This window comes from Labrus mixtus, chromosome 7 (genome assembly GCF_963584025.1).
Source record: "Labrus mixtus chromosome 7, fLabMix1.1, whole genome shotgun sequence".
NCBI classification, from domain to species: domain Eukaryota; kingdom Metazoa; phylum Chordata; class Actinopteri; order Labriformes; family Labridae; genus Labrus; species Labrus mixtus.
The window spans coordinates 30,011,866-30,029,578 of record NC_083618.1 but is presented as its reverse complement, the minus strand read 5'-3'; the positions used below and the strand labels follow the sequence as shown (position 1 = coordinate 30,029,578).

The following is a 17,713-nucleotide window of genomic DNA, read 5'->3' as shown; positions in this document are numbered from 1 at the left end:
TAATGAGTTAAAGATCCACTAATCCCAGTCCTCTGATACATTAAAACAGCAGTGTTAAAACCAAAGGAAATGTAGCATCCGCACATTATGACCTCACCCATAAGCTCAAAACCTCTGACTCTCAACCCTTTCCGCTTTCCACAATCCCACTGAAGAACGAAACTGACGGCTATGTTAGGAGACGATGAAATGGATTAGAGCTGAACCCGATCTGTGAAAGCTGTTTCACCTGACGTGTTTTTGGGAAACTGTTACATAAAGGGGATTGAATCATTCACATGCAGAAGGATTTACGACAAAGCCTCGGCATGTTAGGACTTTACCCCGGCTTTTTGACTTCATGGCGCTGGCACTATTTGAACCTGGATAGACTGATGACATGGTGTTCAACGGGAGGTTATGTTTAGCTGTTAGGATTTTAAATCGGTGCTAAATGAGGTGCTCTTCTTTAAGTAGCTCTCTACCTGACTAAATTATAAAAAGTAACGCTTCAGTGTGTGCATGCATCCATCACAGAAACCTTCATGCATTCACTAAGAGATGCAGACACTCTGAACACGCTGAAGTCTCTAAAGTCTGGCTATGTTGAGCTTGCTTCAAAATAAAATCCATTCAGGAGAGAAGTGTGTGTGTATACTGACGTGTGACCGGACTCCTGTGGTCGTTTCCGGGGATCCAGGTGAGGCGAACGCTGCGTTCAGCTGGATCTGAGAGATCCAAATCTGTTGGAGGGTCTGGACGGTCTGCAGAGAAACAGGAAATAACCTCAACAAAACATTGTGTAGAACTAGACGGAGAGAAAAAAACATGCAGGAACATGCATACTGCTAAACATCTGACTCTACAGGGTCATTTATTCTCATTTTTTAATCACAATAAAAACATAAAATCTCCAAATTAAGGGAGCTGAGTTTCAAAATCATGAATTTGAGATGATTCAAGAAGTTGTTGATGAATGAAAGAGGATAAAACCAGTAGAAAAGAGAAAAGCCTTTCTTCTGAAAGAAGGAGGAGGAATAATGGACCAAACTAGATTAAAGATTTAAAAATGAGATCAAACAACCCAACAGGATGGATTTTGGTGCATGCATATTTAAAATCCATTGTGTATTAAAAACTGTATCTTCTATCAAACACCCATGGAGACAGAACAAACATGTTTGGCACAAATAAAAACCATTGTTAACAGAATAATGACGAGAACGTAAACACATAGCAGAGAACAAACAGTAAAGTTATAAGAAGATAAAAATGATCAGAAACCAAAAGAAAAGAAAAGAAAAGAAAAAGACTTCCACCCGAGCCGTGTGTTACCTGGAGGGAAGGCACTAGAGACTGAGGGGTTGAGGGAGGCTTCCTCTGTGGGGGCGGGGTCAAGGACCAGGAAGTGGGTATAAAGGTTAGAGTTTACAGGTTAGTCTAGCAACCAATCAACAATCAGCAAGGGAGCACAATGGTTAACATGTCTTTTAGTACGCATTTGATTAATACGATTAATGCCAGTCAGATTCACTAAACTCTGATTTGAGACCATCGTGGTGATTTCATCTTTTTCACATTTGAGACTTTTGCTTTGACGACGATCTTTCAGACGCTGATGTGAGCCAGATGTTCATTACATGTAAGGCTCTCTTTCTGTGTTTCTAAGCAGAGCGAGTGATTGACAGGAGACGCTTCTCATGACGGCTAAATGAACAGGTTTGAGGTATTTCCTCTGGATGTGTCAGATTGTCAAGAGATATCTCATTCACAAGATTGGAATTGGATGCAAGACATTATGATATCAAAGTGTAGAAGACCTTTGAGTCTTTGGGCAAAAATGCCATAATCTTTTAAAGGATCAATCTGTAAGATATCTACTGAATAAATGATAAAGTGAGCTTACTATATGATCATTAAGGAGACATGCTATGTTGAAGTGCTGGCTTCTCTGACAACAATGCAGCAGCCAGTATGTCCTCCTTCTAACTTTAGATTCTGCTCCTGAATGCTCTGGATTTGTGGGGGAGACAGCTCTCTACAATGTTTTAAATTTGGACTGCAGTACAAATTCGTCATACACAGACCGTAATGGCCGGAATCTTTTATTGCGCGATTACTTTGGCTTTTGACCTTGACTTCCATAATCTAAAAAAAAACTATCCATGTGGACTTTTGTGTTTAAGGATTTCTTTCTCTGTTGCTTAAACATTGTGCTCAAAAGAAAAGGAATGATTAGCTGGAACCATTTGACTGTTTGTAGAGGACAGCTTCAGCAAAGATACGCAACTAATATGGAACTAGAGATATGCAACTCTTTGTCCAAGGGCCACCAAAAATGGACGTTCCTCAAAGCTGCAGGACTTGTTCCTGTGGTACACTGGCTTCATGCAAAAAGTCTCAGATGTCAAAGTGATGGTCACACAGGATGCTCAAACTGAGTGAACAGCACAGCTTCACTCAACACTTTCTACTCAGCACTATATGATCTAAACACGCTGCATGCAGAATCAGTGAGAGTACGTTAAAGCTACGCTACTTCAGTGTTTTAGTAACAACAGTAACAAAAGCAACAGAGGAATATAAAAGAAGATTTCCATGTGAAGGCACGAAGCTGAAAAAACAGTACAGAGTCAAGAAACTGTCAAAGACGTGTATGTGTGTGTGTTACAAAAGAGGGATAATGTAGGCGTTAAAGCAACAACATGTAACTTTTCCACTTTTAAATTGTCGCTTCAAAGGTCGATTTAGTCTTTCAATAATGACTTTCAACAGGGAGAATGGCGTCTCTTTGATGTCTACAGCGCAGCCCGATTGTCTGTTTACTGCACTATGTAACTCTGGCATATAACCCACGTGCCAAAGGTTTGCATACATCGGGATGAAGACGCTTGCAGACACATATTTGTGCAGAATCTGACAATATTATTGAACCTTGTCAGTCGACGTGGTTGTTAATAATGTCTACTTGTAAACAAATGCACGTTGAGGCGTCCAGCACTGTGTGTCTTATGAGAGTGCAGTTGCACTCAGAGACCTTCAGAGGGCGCCAACGCGCACCAAACTAACTTGCTACATGTTGTTGCTTTAAGTGCTTTTTCTTAACTTTAGTGTTTCTGTTTTTTTTAAAGGCTATGATAGATCATTTAGAGTGAGGACACGTCAGGGTCCAGAAAAGGTCGTATTCTGTCTCTGTTGTGTACCTAACACAGTGAGGCGGGCTGAGGACGAGTCCTCGTCTATATCAGATTTAGCAGTGCAGGTGTACGTCCCCTCATCGCCCTCGTTCACATTTGGGATGGTCAGCGTATCCTCGTTTTTCTTCAACCTGGGAAACAAAGATTACAGCTGATGAGATGAATCAGTCATTGAATCCTAGCAGTGTTGTGGAATCATATTTACAATTTAAAAACTACCAAAGGAAGAAAACTGGCTGAGTAAAACAATGCTTTAAAAGGTAGACATTGGCAGTGTGTATGTGATAAACATATATTAGATAATATAATATGAGAGGTCACACGCCTGCAAAAAGTGTCCAATAGTTAAATAAATTGTTAAATTGGCGGCTCGTTAGCTTCTTTCTTTTTTTTTGCCTTTGGGGCTCAGACGTGGTCTCTGCTTTTTTGGCTTCAGCAGAGACATTCAGAGCTGTAGGTGTAGGTGCTGTTACCTCCATCCCATGTGGAGAGGCTTGTCGTCCTTCATCCACGTCACGGTGACGGAGAGGCTGGGGTCGGACGTCACCTTGCAGTCGAAGCGAGCCGTGGTTCCCCTGATGACTGCCTGGTGCTCCGGCGCTCGAACGATACGAGTCGCTTCTACGTTGGTGTGAAAATGTATCGGGGGGGGGGGAATCAGTGAGAGGTGAAAGTGTGTGTGGTGAGTGGTGAACAGACTCATTTAAACAAACATCGACATCATCGTTAGTTAGATATCGACGTAGTTTGTGTTTACAGTATGTTACTGTAAAGGACATTGGACAGAAGGCACAACAGATGGGAATGTAATCCACAAGCTGTAGACTGTTTGGCACAAGGAAAGAAAATAATTTATATTTCACATATTTCATATTCCTGTGAATATGAGTTCACAACTGAGTCCATAACTCCCAGCGTTAAGCTACACGGTGACATCACATTGTGTTCCCTTATACTCACTCAGTGGCCATTTTCCTGAGACACAACATTCAGGGTAACAAGCTCAAATGGTGTGAAAGGTTTGTTCTGCTGGATTTCAGGTTTCAAGTCCTTTAGACGTAGAGAACGAGACCATTTACATCCGTTCAGTGCTTCTAAATAGTACTGTTATAGAGACCGGTCTGGAGACTTTTTGAAGGTCTCAGTCTCGTCTCGGAATTGAAAGTGTTTTCACTCGGTGTCGGACTGGGCGGACTTTAAAATGAGTCCGGTCCAGACCACCACTGACAGGCTATTTTTCCACGTCTGTACTGTGATTAGAGGAAAACACCTCTTTCTAAAAGAAGTAATAACTTCAAGTTATTCATAATTTGGATTTTTATCCCCTGGTTACGGTCTAAGTGAGTGGCACGCCCACTCCACACAAGATTGGTGTGTCTTGGTCTTGTCTTGGTCTCGGAGCACTCTGTTCTCGGGTATGTCTCGATCAGTGTGGTCTTGAATACAACACTACAACACAACTGCAAAGGCAGGGATACTGTCCCACCCCGAGAGTGATGTCAGAGGAAAATGGCTGAATATGTTGTATAAGATGGGTACCGAGTTCTGACAGGAGGGTTAGGGTAGGGTGCTGCTGAGGTGTAACGTCTGACCTTTGACTTCCAGGCGGACCTGGTTATCGGCCTTTCCCAGGATGTTGTTGGCCACACAGGTGTAGGTCCCCTCGTCCTCTGCTCGGGCCCGCCTGATCTCCAGGGTGCCGTTGATGTAAACCCGATACTGACCTCCATCCAGCCCGCTGCCCTGCCCATTCTTAAACCTACACAGAGAGAAAAAAACACGAGGACACGGCTGAGAAACTTAAATGATGAACTCCATTTAGTGCCTTGCTAAGAGATGCAAAGAGAATGGTTTTCAGAGGTTGATGCCTGAATCAACATTTTTGGGATGTAAGCAAACAGAAAGGATCTCAGACACTCACCAGCGTAGGACAGGCAGAGGAGAACCAAAGAAAGGACAGTCCAGGAAGGTGCGGTTGTTCTCGATGACCCTGATCAGTTGGTTTTTAGGTCCCAGCATCCTCGGAGGCATGTCTTAAAGAAAAGAGGAACAGTGGATCACACCTTCTTCCCTTCTGTGCTTACCAGTCGTCTGCATGTCGCAGAGTGTGTCGCAGAGTGTGTCGCAGAGTGTGTCGTAGAGTGTGTCTACATTAATAAAGTGAACTTTAAAGTGGTTTGGATGAAGTGAACTTTCCCAGTTTATTTGTTTTTATTTGTCTTTGTCTTCTTTCTCTGTTTCCATGACAGAGATTTTGAATGATTGGAAGAAGGACCTAAGTCGATTCCAGCTAAGATTTATTAATATGCATAATCAAATAAAGGCCAATTGGATTTAATTAATATTCGTGGGGGGCTGGAGCCGATCCTAGCTGTCATTGGGCGAGAGGCGTGGTTACACCCTGGACTGTTCATCAGTCAGTAAAGAAAAAAGTTATAAATAAGAATAGATGCATTTAAAGTGGGTTATTAGGAATGAGACATTTCAGATTTGTTGGCCTTCTTATCCAAGGTGAGATGGGAGACTCAAATCAACCCAGAGGGAAATCCAAGGATGGGTTTAGCCTAGCTTAGCACAAACGCTAACAACACCTTCATGCAAAATCTAAATAAATTCTCTGACAACTTCAAACCTGTGCTTGTTTTTTGGCAGAGTAAGTTGGACCTTGAGTTGACCCCATGCAACTATAAGACTTCCTGCAAACATGAAGTTGCAGAAGCTAAAAATGGCAAAAGAGTGTTCATGTTGAAAAAGTGTTTATAGAAAAATGTGTGGGTTAAAGACCAGTATGACAACACGTGTGGATTAAAAGTAATGTGCAAGTATTTCATGCCGCACAATCAATGAAATCCCTACAGCCCAATGGGTATATGGACAACCTTCTCATTTTCATTTTGGCTACACCGACTGGTGAAGAGAGAAAACGACTTTCTGTGACTCACCAAGGACGCTGACCAAGGCGTTGGCCAGCAGATAGCCGTGCTGGTTGGACGCGTTGCACTGATAGACGGCGCCGCTTCCCATCTGCACCGAGCGAAAGATGATGGTGTCACCCAGCACCTGTCTGCTGGGGTTAGGGAGAGCGCCTGGACAAGAGGAAGGAGAACACAGACAGATGGTAATGTCAACCTTTGTCTGTTTTGATGGAGTATCAAACTGGCGGCAGTAAATGCATCACAGCCGTAAGGTGCCTGAGCGTAGCCTTCATTTACCTTAATCTGCACAATATGCTCAATTTGATCAGGACAGCAGGTTCATCATGCTAACTGATCTTCATACGGCCGGTTTGAAGACATCGAGCCTCATGAGTTATAGTCTACATCCGACCGATCAAGCTCTCTCAGCTGTGCAAACCTGGCAAGTATCTCTTTTTTTCAGCCTGATGACTCCCAGTGGTTAAAGAGGAAGTGTGCGTTTGGGAGACATGTTCATGAAGGTAACAATTCTCCAGAAATATTGTGACAATAAGATGTAATCTAATTTTCTCGATTGATGCCTTTGTTCACACTTTTAATGCCAGAGTCCTCAGTCTTTACAGCGTCTGTTTGACCGTATCAGATGATTAGATTGGATTTTCTAGAAGTTTTTGTCGATGTACAACCTGAAAACTGAGGGTTTTTTCTGTGGCTCGGCTGAATCCACAAGCTTTCTGTGTATGAAGCTTGGCGTCCTGTCTCAGTATGTAAAAGGTCATACGAAAAAAGTTGGACAAATTTTGATTGTGCACTTGATCAATCTGAGAAACTCCTTCATCCGACTGCCTTTTAACACGTGTCAGACTTCTTACAGCTCCAAGGCTCTGAAAAGGTCATTCATGTCCTAGTGACCTCCTGCATAGAGTCCTGAACGAGTCTGTGCAAGAACATTGCAGCAATATCTTTAACCCTGTTCTGATAACTTTACCAGTACATGTACTTTCCTCCATCCACAGGCTCGGCTAACGACTTAAAATAAGAAAGAAAAGATACAAAAGGTTTAAAGTGTGAGCTCGACTTACTGTCCAATGGCTGGCCATTGATTAGCCACTGGATGTTGGGTTTGGGGTTGCCGTTCGCCCGACACACCAGGCGCCCGTTCTCATCTGGTGCCAGCACCAGGTTCGTTGGTTTGTCCAGCCAATAAGGAGCCGCTTTGGACAAAGGGAGTCAGGTTACAATGAGGGACTCTAATAGGATCTTATTTTGTAGCAGAAGACTAGAAACACGCTTCACAAGTCCAAATCCATTTACAAATTAAATCACAGACTGTATGAGAAATGGACGTGGCCTATTGGTTCCTAAAGTGAGGCTAATTTGTCTGAACCTGCATTCTGTTTAATGGCCAGCAGGGGGCGACTCCACTGGATGCAGGACTAAAGCAGATTGCATAAACGTCTCAGCTGCTCTTTTCAAGTTTTGTTACTAAAACACGATCATAGTCCGACATAAGAAGACGACATCAAGGTGGTCACTTCCACTTCTCAACAGGTTACACTCTGCGACCTTCTCACCTTTGACTTGGACAAAGATGGAGTGGCGTACGCTGCCTAATTGATTGTTGGCCATGCAGACGTACTCCCCCGCGTCCTCCTCCGACACGTTGATTATTTTCAGGGTCTTGTTGAACTTCTCAAACTTCACTTTCTGCGCCGGCAGGTCCCCACCCTTCTTGAACCACTTGATGGTGGGCGTCGGCCTGCAGAGAAAAAGAAGAGACATGACGGACCATGACTTTGAGACGCTTGTTGTTTGTTAGTGATGTACAATGTTTAACATTTACGCAGAGCACGTTTCTATATTAATGACCTACAAAGAGTCCAGAGAGTTATTCTTTAGCTCCTCTGTCGCCTCCTCATCTCTCTGATTGTATTCACTCGGCTCTACATTGAGTGTAACTTCTTCATTATAGTCGTGAATTTATATTTTTAGATGTTCGATCTGCAGAGTCCCTCTGCACCTTTAAGAAAAAGCTAAAGACCCAGCTCTTTCATGAATACCTACTAACTTAATGATGATGGTCTCCATATTATTGATGATGATGGTAATGACGATGGTTTTTGTTTGATAACGACGACTTATAAGATGGTTTCTATACTGATTAGAGCTCTCAAGAACTGCCCTCAATGTTGTGCTTTGCCTCTGGTCACTTCTTGTCAGCACCTGTGTGTCCAATCAGACTCAAAGCTGATCGTTTGCTCTTACTGACATTGTTCCCTTTTTTCTAGATCCTTGCTTGTGTTGTTCTTACTCTCTGATGTACGTCGCTTTGGATAAAAGCGTCTGTTAAGTGAATTGTAGAATTGTAGATGTTCTTAAAATGTGTAAATCTAGTTCTTATAAAAGATACCAGTGTGCATATAATAAAGTCAACATGTCTTAATGTGCAGGGTTCCCTTTAAAGAATGAAGAAACACAGCTGGAAACTCAAAGAAAAAGACAAACAGGTCAAATCAGATCCCACAAAACACCATCACCATGAAGAAAACTATCATGGCCCACCGCAACTACTTTAGCTTGAAGAAGAACTTTGTACCAAAAAGGAATTTGAAAGGGATAAATCATTTTAAAAGTTTATTGGGGCTCTGGTAGCCTAGTGGTTAGTGTGCACGCCCAAGGTATGGAGGCTAAAGTCCTCCAAGCGGGCAGCCCGGGTTTGAATCCAACCTGTGACTCCTTTCCTGCATGTTATTCCTCACTCTCTCTCTCTTACTCTCTCCCCAATTTCTGACTCTAACCACTGTCCTATCTCTAAGATAAAGTCATAAACCTGTGTGTGTGTGTGTGTGTGTGATTGTGTGTGTGTGTGTGTGTTTGCTCACAGTCCGGCGGCGATGCACTCCAGCAGCAGTTCTTCATCTCGTAGCACCATCTTTGAGCTCTCTGTCCCCAGAGGTGAGAGGAAGGTCGGCGTGGTCTCGGCTACTTTACGGCCTGTGGACGAGCAACAAGCAGGGCTTAAAACACACACACTAAAAACAAACAAAAACACACAAAACAACGTTAAGACTCAAACCCAGGAGCACTACACTTCACTTCTGTACCATGACTCTCCTCAGAACTCTCTCTCTGTAGACGAAGCCTCATAAATCTAACCCTGATACTCTGACTATTTCCTCGTGGCTCTGTTCCAGCTCGGCCAGGCTTCGGCTCGCTCTGCGGTCTGTCGGTCTGTCGCGGCGGGGACAAAGCAGCCTGTAAACGGGTTTAACTCCCTCTGGCTTTTCTCAAAGAGGGACATTAAGAGATGCAGAAACAAACAACAGGGGCACTGAGCTTTCCCTAATGTTTGCCAAGAGAACAGAGATGGCAAAGATCGAGACTAGAAGTTGAAAAAGCAGTTGATAAACATGCTCTGTTGTCCTGCTGTAATGAGATTATTGTAACATCAAACTAAAGTAAATCAGAGGTCAGAGAGTTGATGCCGTTGGCCTTCAGTCCCCTGTGAAACCTTCCTGTACGAGCTTGGCTAAAGCAGTAAGCCAGAGAGTAGACTTCTGATTGTTGCCCTGCCAAAACGTGAACCTTTTGAGCGCTGCTTTTGTGTTTCTCTGAGCTGCTTTTGAGGTTGGAAGACTTTTCTATAATCTATATACACGGTCCTATATCTTCTGGTAATGTTTTACAACAACTGATGGATACTTAGGCATCGATATATTTTTGTTGGTTGGAGCAAAATTTAAAAATCTCTGCGCAAGATCAATCAAACTGTGTGTTTAGCCGAGCAATCTGGGACGTGTGCATACTACCAAGTACTGACTTTGTTTGCACACTACAACAACGTAGGAGGCATTTTAATCAGGCATCCACCGGGTCTAACTCAACCTGTGTTATATACAGTGAAGAGCAGAGCACCAGTTAGGGTTCACACACGCGGAAAATACTCAAACTACATCTGGACTTGCTAAAAGGGGGATTTATTTTTATTGTAGAAAACACTTTATTTTGAAAAGATCTTGTTTTAAGTTTGTCCAAATTAATTTATTGATAGCTGACATGACAGTTAAACTGCTTCCTGTGTTTCTTTGTCAGTTGTCGATTCAGCTGCTTTCATCTCTTTCTCTTCAACCTGATGGTCGGATCATTAAAAGACGTTGAACCTGGTGACAATGAGAGAATCTGCAAGAGCAACATTCAGTGTAAGAAAGGACTAAACTTTGCTGTTTGTCTTCATCAAATTGAGTTTTCATTTCACCAACTGGACTTAAGTGTATTCTGTTTACACTGCACACTTGGGGGTCATTTTAAAGGTGACATATCGTCCTCCTCTTCAACCAGTTTAAATAAGTCTCAGAGCTCCACAAAACATGTGTGTGAAGTTTCTTGTTCTAAATCCACTCTGATCCTGTATTTGATCATGTCTATAAACCCCTCTATTTCAGCCCTGCTCAGAACAGGCTGTTTCTGTGTCTGTACCTTTAAATATGTAAATGAGCTGTGTCTGACCACGCCCCCTCTCTGGAAGGGCTTTGGGTGTACTCGGTCTTTCTCGCTCCATGTCCTATTGTTTACGGTGAGAAGGCAGACTCAGAGGGCAGAACAAACACCTAGCTGTGGGAGTGTCACCCACCTGAGGGAGGGGCTACTGCCCTTCGTGATGTCACGAAGGGGAATCTCCAAACGGCCTGTTTGAGCACACGTTTTCTTTGATGAAGAGGATGGACTTTTCTCATCAATTGGGGGGTTTAAAGACAGACTATAGGGACACATATTAGTGTTTGAAAAAACTGGGAAAGTGTATTTTGCAGAATAGGTGACCCTTAAACGTTAAAGATCTCATATTATCATCATGTTCACCTTTCCTGTTGTGAGTCTGTGAAACCTTTAGAGTAGCTTTGCATGATTTGCAGCTAAAAAAATATTATTATTTACCTGATACCACTGACTGAACATATCATCCAACAATGCAGAGAATCACACCGTGTGAGCAGACAGCTGCAGCCTGCTCAGAATTTGAAGTATTACATTAGCATTTCACTCCTTTGGGATGCAGATCCAAACAGGATTAAAGCATCTGTTAGCGGTTAACTTCTCCAGTGGCCTTTTAAAGAGGCAGGGAGTGCATGTGTGGGCACTGTGATAGTTAGTGACACTGAGAGGACAAGAAGAACAACAAGACGAGGAAAAACAAAGAAGAAGAAGAAAACAGTAAAGGGTTAGCTAACAACTGCTGGTTTTTTAAGAAGTGTGAGCAGCTACGGCTATGCAGCGGGCGCCATGGCAACCAAACAAACAACCTGCTAAGGATGCTGACAGGACACACTGCAGCTTCCGACGCTAACCTACCCCAAAAGAAGTTGCACTTTTTGGCTAGTTGTGACACTCAAGTGCTCATGTGTTTGAGAGCAGGAGTGGTATTTCCATACAAACATGATTATTTATGACCTCAGCATGAATCCAGACTGAATATTCATCACGTGTCCTAATCCTCCCACTCGGCCTGAGAAGCCCCGTTCTGCTTTGTCACAAGGATCACAGGGAGGAGCTTCTTCCTTGGGGAAATATCACATCTACACCCTTGGTTTCACTGCCTCCATGCCCCCCCCTTCAGTAAATGGCCCATATGCTGCCCATAGGCTGATCTCTTCCCTCCAGCTATGGGCTCTGTTAATAGGTATACCGCATAATGAATACACACACTCACATTTCTCTGCAATGAACTTGAGCTGAGGGTAATCTGTGTTAATAACTGTATGTTTATTCATCACGTGTGATCGTTTAACACTGATTGAAATGTGGAATAAAGTGATTGTGGACTTAATGAGAGGAATGCGGCGGCTGTGAGAGCGTGTGTTAAGGTCATGGAGACGGCGCTTTGTCTGTTATTCAAGTAACATCTGGTTCGCTTGTACAATGGAAATGATGTCTTTTGGTTTGAAAGCTGACTGAGATTGCTCTCTGATTATGAAGAAATCGACCAATTTTGCAGATTTGTTTGAACTCTGATGTGTGGAGCTGCAGTGGAGAGTTTTAAATCTTAAACAAAATCAGTCAACGAGGACTTGCTTAAGGAATGGCACACCAAATACCAGCAGCCTCAATGAAATAAAATATTGATTTTGTATATTTTGTAATGACCGAAGTTGCATGACCGCGTATGTGTAGGTCATGTTTCAGACAAAACAGCCTGTTGTCTTGAAAATGTCATATTTCTCCCCCCTTTGTGGATCATTTCTGTTGTTTCTGCAGCAGCGTTGTGTATTATCTCATCTGACACCCACTCCACAGAAGACACAGCAGGCATTACAAATAACGACATAGAAATGATCAATCTCTTGTTTGCTTTGGTCGGTCATAACTGACTTTAGCGTTTACGTCAGTCTGTTTCATGAACAGTTAAAAACTTCTCACAGGAGCTTTGAAAAAGTCAAGACTCAATTATTTTGGAAGGCAGTATGTGCAGAAACACGGCACGGTGATAGGACAACAACTGCCTCCCGGCCCTCTTCTATTCCTGCTAGGAAGTCTACCGAACCCGTTGAAGGAACATATAAGGACATAATACAATTTCTTCTAATGTTGGCTAGGAAGGCTATTATGACAAAATGGGTTGGGGATGAACCCCCCTACTGTTCACTTGTGGAAATCTCTGATATCTGATGTTGAGACTTTTGGAAAAGTTAAGATACTGTATCGGAGGAAAGGCTCATCTCTTTAAAAGAAAAATGGGAGGAGCCCTTGAATCTTCTAAATGTTAAATGCCGCCTGTCATAATGATCACTGAATGGGCTTTAAGGATTGTCTTGTTTTTGAAAATCAATAAAAGTGTAAAAAAAAAAAAAAAGTCAAGACCTGATATCTGCTAAAGGAGTTCAAGTGGCACCTGAGTTGTTTCAAAGTCAGTAATGGAACAGAAAATGACATGTTGTAAAGCCTAAAGAAACAACACTTTCATGACTTAGATCTCTTGGAAAGAGTCTAAATATCCAACAACCCTTATGCACATTTCAACAAGGAAGCAGAGAGTGATTTCTGAAGCTGCAGTTAGGAGGTTAAATGTGTGTCGGAGGTCAGTGCGTGACTCGAGCGTCACATGAGCTAGCAGGTTAGTGTGCTAGCCATGCTACAGTGCGACACGACTTAAGGCGGACAGGAAGTGGAGCTGTCCAGACGGAGAGAGTGACTCACCACCGTACGGGTCAGTGGCATTGTAAGACGTGTCATTATATGACTCACCTGAAAACACAATCACACACATTGGATCGTCAGACCACAACATGGACTGAATCAAAAGAAGGACGACATAAACTGCCCCACCAAAAAGTGAAGCCAAAATATTTGGAGATCCTGCTTCGGACTGGATAGAGTATGGATCATAAGCTCCGCCTCCTCCATGATAACAGATAGGACACTTCAAATAAACTTTTCTGATCATCGTAAGTTATTTTCATGTCTGAGTGTTAATGCTTCTGAAAAGTTGAGTTTTTAATTTGTTATTTGATGCTCTAAAAAAGGTCTTTAACGTCATGATTGACAGCTCTGTTGACAAATGAGGCTCTTGCGGTGCTGTGTGCACAGGATTAGCAGAGTACAGGTGGAACAGTGAGAGGAAAAATCCCAAACACTAACACAAGAGGCCCTGAACTTTTAACTGTGAGCGTGTGCTTCAAGCGATCTAAATGTGTGTTTTGCTTGAGGGGAGAGGGGCAGGACTTCAGTACCAGACGATCTCTACCATGCAGACTCTGGCTCCAAATGTGCAACATGTCTGTGCCGGTCGGGGGTGTGTATCTTGGCTTCACTTTTGCGCAACAGGAGGGGAGGGGGACATGTCATCCATCTTTTATACAGTCAATGGTCAACGTACACAAAACACACTCGCACAGCTGAAAGAAAAGATTTAGAATTATTCAACAAAACAACATTTCATCCTTCGCTCTTGTTTCTGCAGCAACCTGAGGAGAGACATCATGAAGGCGTCATGATTTCATCTCATGTCATGTGCTCGCGTCGCCTCTAGATGGAGATGTGTCATATTTCATGTCGGTTGCATTGGTGTGTGATCTCAGCACACACACACACACACACACACACACACACACACACACACACACACACACACACAGAGAACAGGATGGGTGTTTTGTCTACTCACTGCTCTGGACTTTGAGTATGAAGGGGTTCTTCTGCTGGATGGTGTGTGTGAAGGGGAAGCGGGCGTTGCAGCTGTAGTCGGTGTGCGAATCTTTGGCCAAAACGTTGGAGAAGTAGAGGTCCCCGTTCAGACCCATGGACACCCTCTTATCCTGAGGGATGGGGATCATAGCTGGCAGTCACAGAGGGAGAACAGACAGGAAGTCAAACCACATGAACACATTGGAAATACGGCCATAAGCAGGGGTGGGTCATATCGTTGTAACTGGTAAATGGACTTGAGCTTGTATATTTCTGTGTTTGCACTTATTGTGATATTTGTCTGTCAAGGTCTGGCATGCTGCAATGACATCTAACATCTAGTACAAAGATTTTCAAAAGTATGCAAATGTTTAAGCAAAGACCCCTTGAAGGCAGAACATCTAGCATGTAGATATCTGCATGCATGCAGCTCTGCTCCGCGTCACTTCAAGTTAGCTCTGGCAGCCCTGCACATGTGTCATCCTGCAGTCCCTACAGGCAGATGTTGAGTTGCAGGGCGACCCACACAGACGCCCCAGACGGACCGTCTTCTTCACTCCTTCACTGCATAAAACTGACGCGAGCCGTATGGCCGTCAAGACAGCGCCCCCAGGACCAATCAGGAGCCCGGCCAGCGGTCCTAATCACGCGTCATCGGGATGCGGTGTCTGGGCTGTGTGCCACACTGATATGATGTACAGTGGATGATTTCACAGTGTCTGTTAGTGTGTGTGTGTGTGTGTCATAGATGCTTTTCACTCTGTGACTAGACTTCACATCGGCTGAAAGGCTTACAGCTTCACTCTCTGTGGATCTAACTGGGAAGAAATCTTTGTTTTCATAGAGATGGTTTTCTAAAATAAGTAATTTTTCCACATTTTCCCGCCTCTCCACTCCTGTCCCATGAAGGAGTTATCAATAAGAACGCACCATCGAGCACAAGACAGAATTGTTCTTTGCTCGATCTGCAATCCCCCCTGTGGCGCCTGGGATCAAAATCAAGGCGGGACTTCTGACTGTGGGCGGCGTTACTTTATGTGGTGAAGACAAAGAACTAGCTGACCAAAACAGATGACATAGACTCTCGTTATTATAAGTGTATATGTGTGTTTGTGTGTGTAACTGGTGCTCACCGCTGTTCATCCAGAAGGTTAAGGGAGGAGGCAGGCCTGGTGGGGGGTTGCAGGCGAGGATCAGCGAGGAGCCTTCAGGTACCACCACTGGTTCCAGCACTTCTTTAGGCCACAGAGGAGCCTCTGAAAGACGCAGACGAGGGAGGTGGAAGGGTTACAAAGACGGAGAAACATGTCGGACAAATCTGGTTATTTTATCAGGCTCTGCAGATCTTATTAATGCTTTCTCATCCAAGACTCCATAAATCATTGACTGTAACACATCTCTCCGAGCGGCAATGTGTGATGCCAACATATTCTAAGTCTTACTGGAGACTTGGAGCAGGATTTTGTTGGACAGAGCCACTCCAAACTCGTTGGAGGCGAAACACTGGTACTCTCCCTCGTAGTCCTCCGGCCGCCCTCCGCTACGGAAACCGATCTCCAGAGTCCCCGAGCGTTTTCGCATCGTCACCCTGGGATCCTTCCCGATGTTGAAAAACTTCCCGTTCCTTCTCCATGAGAACCTGAGCCAAGGAGACGTCCAAAACAAGGGTGAGTATCAACACAACGGGGTTTGAGTTTGATCTACAGTTTCCTCTTTTTATGAGTCTTGAGTAGAGTTTTTGATCTGCTCCACATCAAACTGTTACTGCCCAAAGAAGTGAAATTATTTTCATACAAGAACAGAAAGCAGATACTTAAGTTCAACTTATTTAGTTAATCACATTTTTGTATTTGGACTTTATGGACTCACACATGAAAAACACATGATAATACTTGTATAAGAGGAGACCTTAAAGGCTTTATATGCGATTTTTCACACTTAAATATAATAGAAATCAAGTATCTCCTCTGAAAATAACTCTGTGAGTCATGACTGTCTACAATGGGTGTAACACCCGAGTCCCACTGTCTGTGATGTTTTCAGAGTTTTCAGAGTCCTATCTTCACTTTGTTTACATCGCCCGGACGGCCGGCTGACTCCTCCCCTCGAGTATAAAAGTTGTTTAATTGAGGGACTAGAGAAAAGAAGAATAACATACTGTACTCACTGCTTAACTGTGTTTCTAGATCACGCTCATTTCAGGTAAATTTACATGCAGTGTGAAGATACGAGCAGAATAAAGATCGCTAGCATTAGCATGCTAACACAACAATGCACCGCAAGTTGTTTTGGTTTCATGCTGGTGCTCAAGGGCGACATCTGCTGGATCAAAAAATCAAATATAAAGCCTTTAAGGACAGGAGCAGCATGGGAAAAGTTCAGTCACCGTGTGAAATCAGACTCTTAATTGTTTCAACAACCAGAAAACGTTCGAGTCCCCTGCCTGTCATGCTGGTCGCCACCTCACATTAGTCAACCGGTACACGACAGCAGAAACAAAAACCTGCCACAGCACACTCTCTCCATGTGTGATACTTCTGCACCCTAATCCGGCTCCATGTGGCGTTTCCAGAAGGCTTTCTGATTAGTGAAGAACTCTGAATATGCTTTCATAACCCGCCTCTATTTTTAGTGATGATGAGCCTGGATTTATGAGAAAGATGCTTCCTGTCGTTTTTTTAGCAGAGTAACAGTCGTGTGTTTGTGTGAGCCTGAACAACGGGCCCTCTATTGAAGCTCTGGACGCCACAACTAAGTGTGTGTAAGAACGTGTGTGTGTGTATGCAGGGAGGGACTGATTGTGAGTGAATCAGTGAACGATCCTTTTTCGCTGAATGTTTCATGAGCATGAATAGTCAACCAGAGTGCATTATGGGAGCACAATGCCTGTCCTGGGAAGGGGGGAAGAGTTGATGTGAGTGCCTTATTGTGAGGTTGTGTGAGTGTGTGCAAGTACACAAGAATCTGGGTGAGTGTGCATGTGTGTGTGTCTCTCTGTGTGTGTGTGTGTGTGTGTGTGTGTGTGTGTATTACGTAAAGCAAATCTGTCTACAAATAAACAATGTACCACTGTCCTGGGCTGGTCATACCCCCAGTGATGTAACCACTGGAGACCCTGTGTGTGTGTGTGTGTGTGTGTGTGGTTTTGTTTTAAAGTGATGCATGTAGACCTTTTCTGTGTCCATCATTAAGGATGTGTCACCCATGTTTTAACCCTCGCAGGTGGGTGCTGCTCTGCTGGGTGTCACTGAACTTCACCTGCAGCTCTTAGAGAATATTCAAAACACATACGAGACTAATGACATGACCTGGTGTGCCTGTCCAAACAATCTGCGTTTGATTGAAGTCGATTTGTATTGAAAATATGATTTAAATTTCAGGAAAGAGGTGTAAAATAAAAGTTTTAAAAAAGTGGATTTTTCTTTAAATTATGTCTGATGTGTTAAC

The 17,713-nt window shown here is 43.4% G+C and overlaps 1 protein-coding gene across 12 annotated transcripts in view; it reads right to left on the bottom strand.

Moving 5' to 3' along the window:
• The window catches only part of nfasca (neurofascin homolog (chicken) a), a 138,340-nt gene that overhangs the window by 30,617 nt on the left and 90,010 nt on the right, over window positions 1–17,713 (bottom strand). For 6 of the 12 annotated variants that reach the window (XM_061041544.1, XM_061041546.1, XM_061041545.1 and 3 more), the window contains 14 exons: window positions 15,709–15,905; window positions 15,400–15,522; window positions 14,247–14,417; window positions 13,280–13,327; window positions 8,974–9,085; window positions 7,666–7,850; window positions 7,174–7,305; window positions 6,119–6,262; window positions 5,098–5,209; window positions 4,769–4,935; window positions 3,650–3,797; window positions 3,183–3,307; window positions 1,315–1,359; window positions 642–743 (listed from right to left, as the gene is read on the bottom strand). In XM_061041544.1, the coding sequence (XP_060897527.1) occupies window positions 642–743; window positions 1,315–1,359; window positions 3,183–3,307; window positions 3,650–3,797; window positions 4,769–4,935; window positions 5,098–5,209; window positions 6,119–6,262; window positions 7,174–7,305; window positions 7,666–7,850; window positions 8,974–9,085; window positions 13,280–13,327; window positions 14,247–14,417; window positions 15,400–15,522; window positions 15,709–15,905 (1,811 nt within the window). The remainder of the gene's footprint in view (window positions 1–641; window positions 744–1,314; window positions 1,360–3,182; window positions 3,308–3,649; window positions 3,798–4,768; window positions 4,936–5,097; window positions 5,210–6,118; window positions 6,263–7,173; window positions 7,306–7,665; window positions 7,851–8,973; window positions 9,086–13,279; window positions 13,328–14,246; window positions 14,418–15,399; window positions 15,523–15,708; window positions 15,906–17,713) is intronic. The other 6 variants (XM_061041552.1, XM_061041555.1, XM_061041556.1 and 3 more) reach the window with 3 other exon arrangements.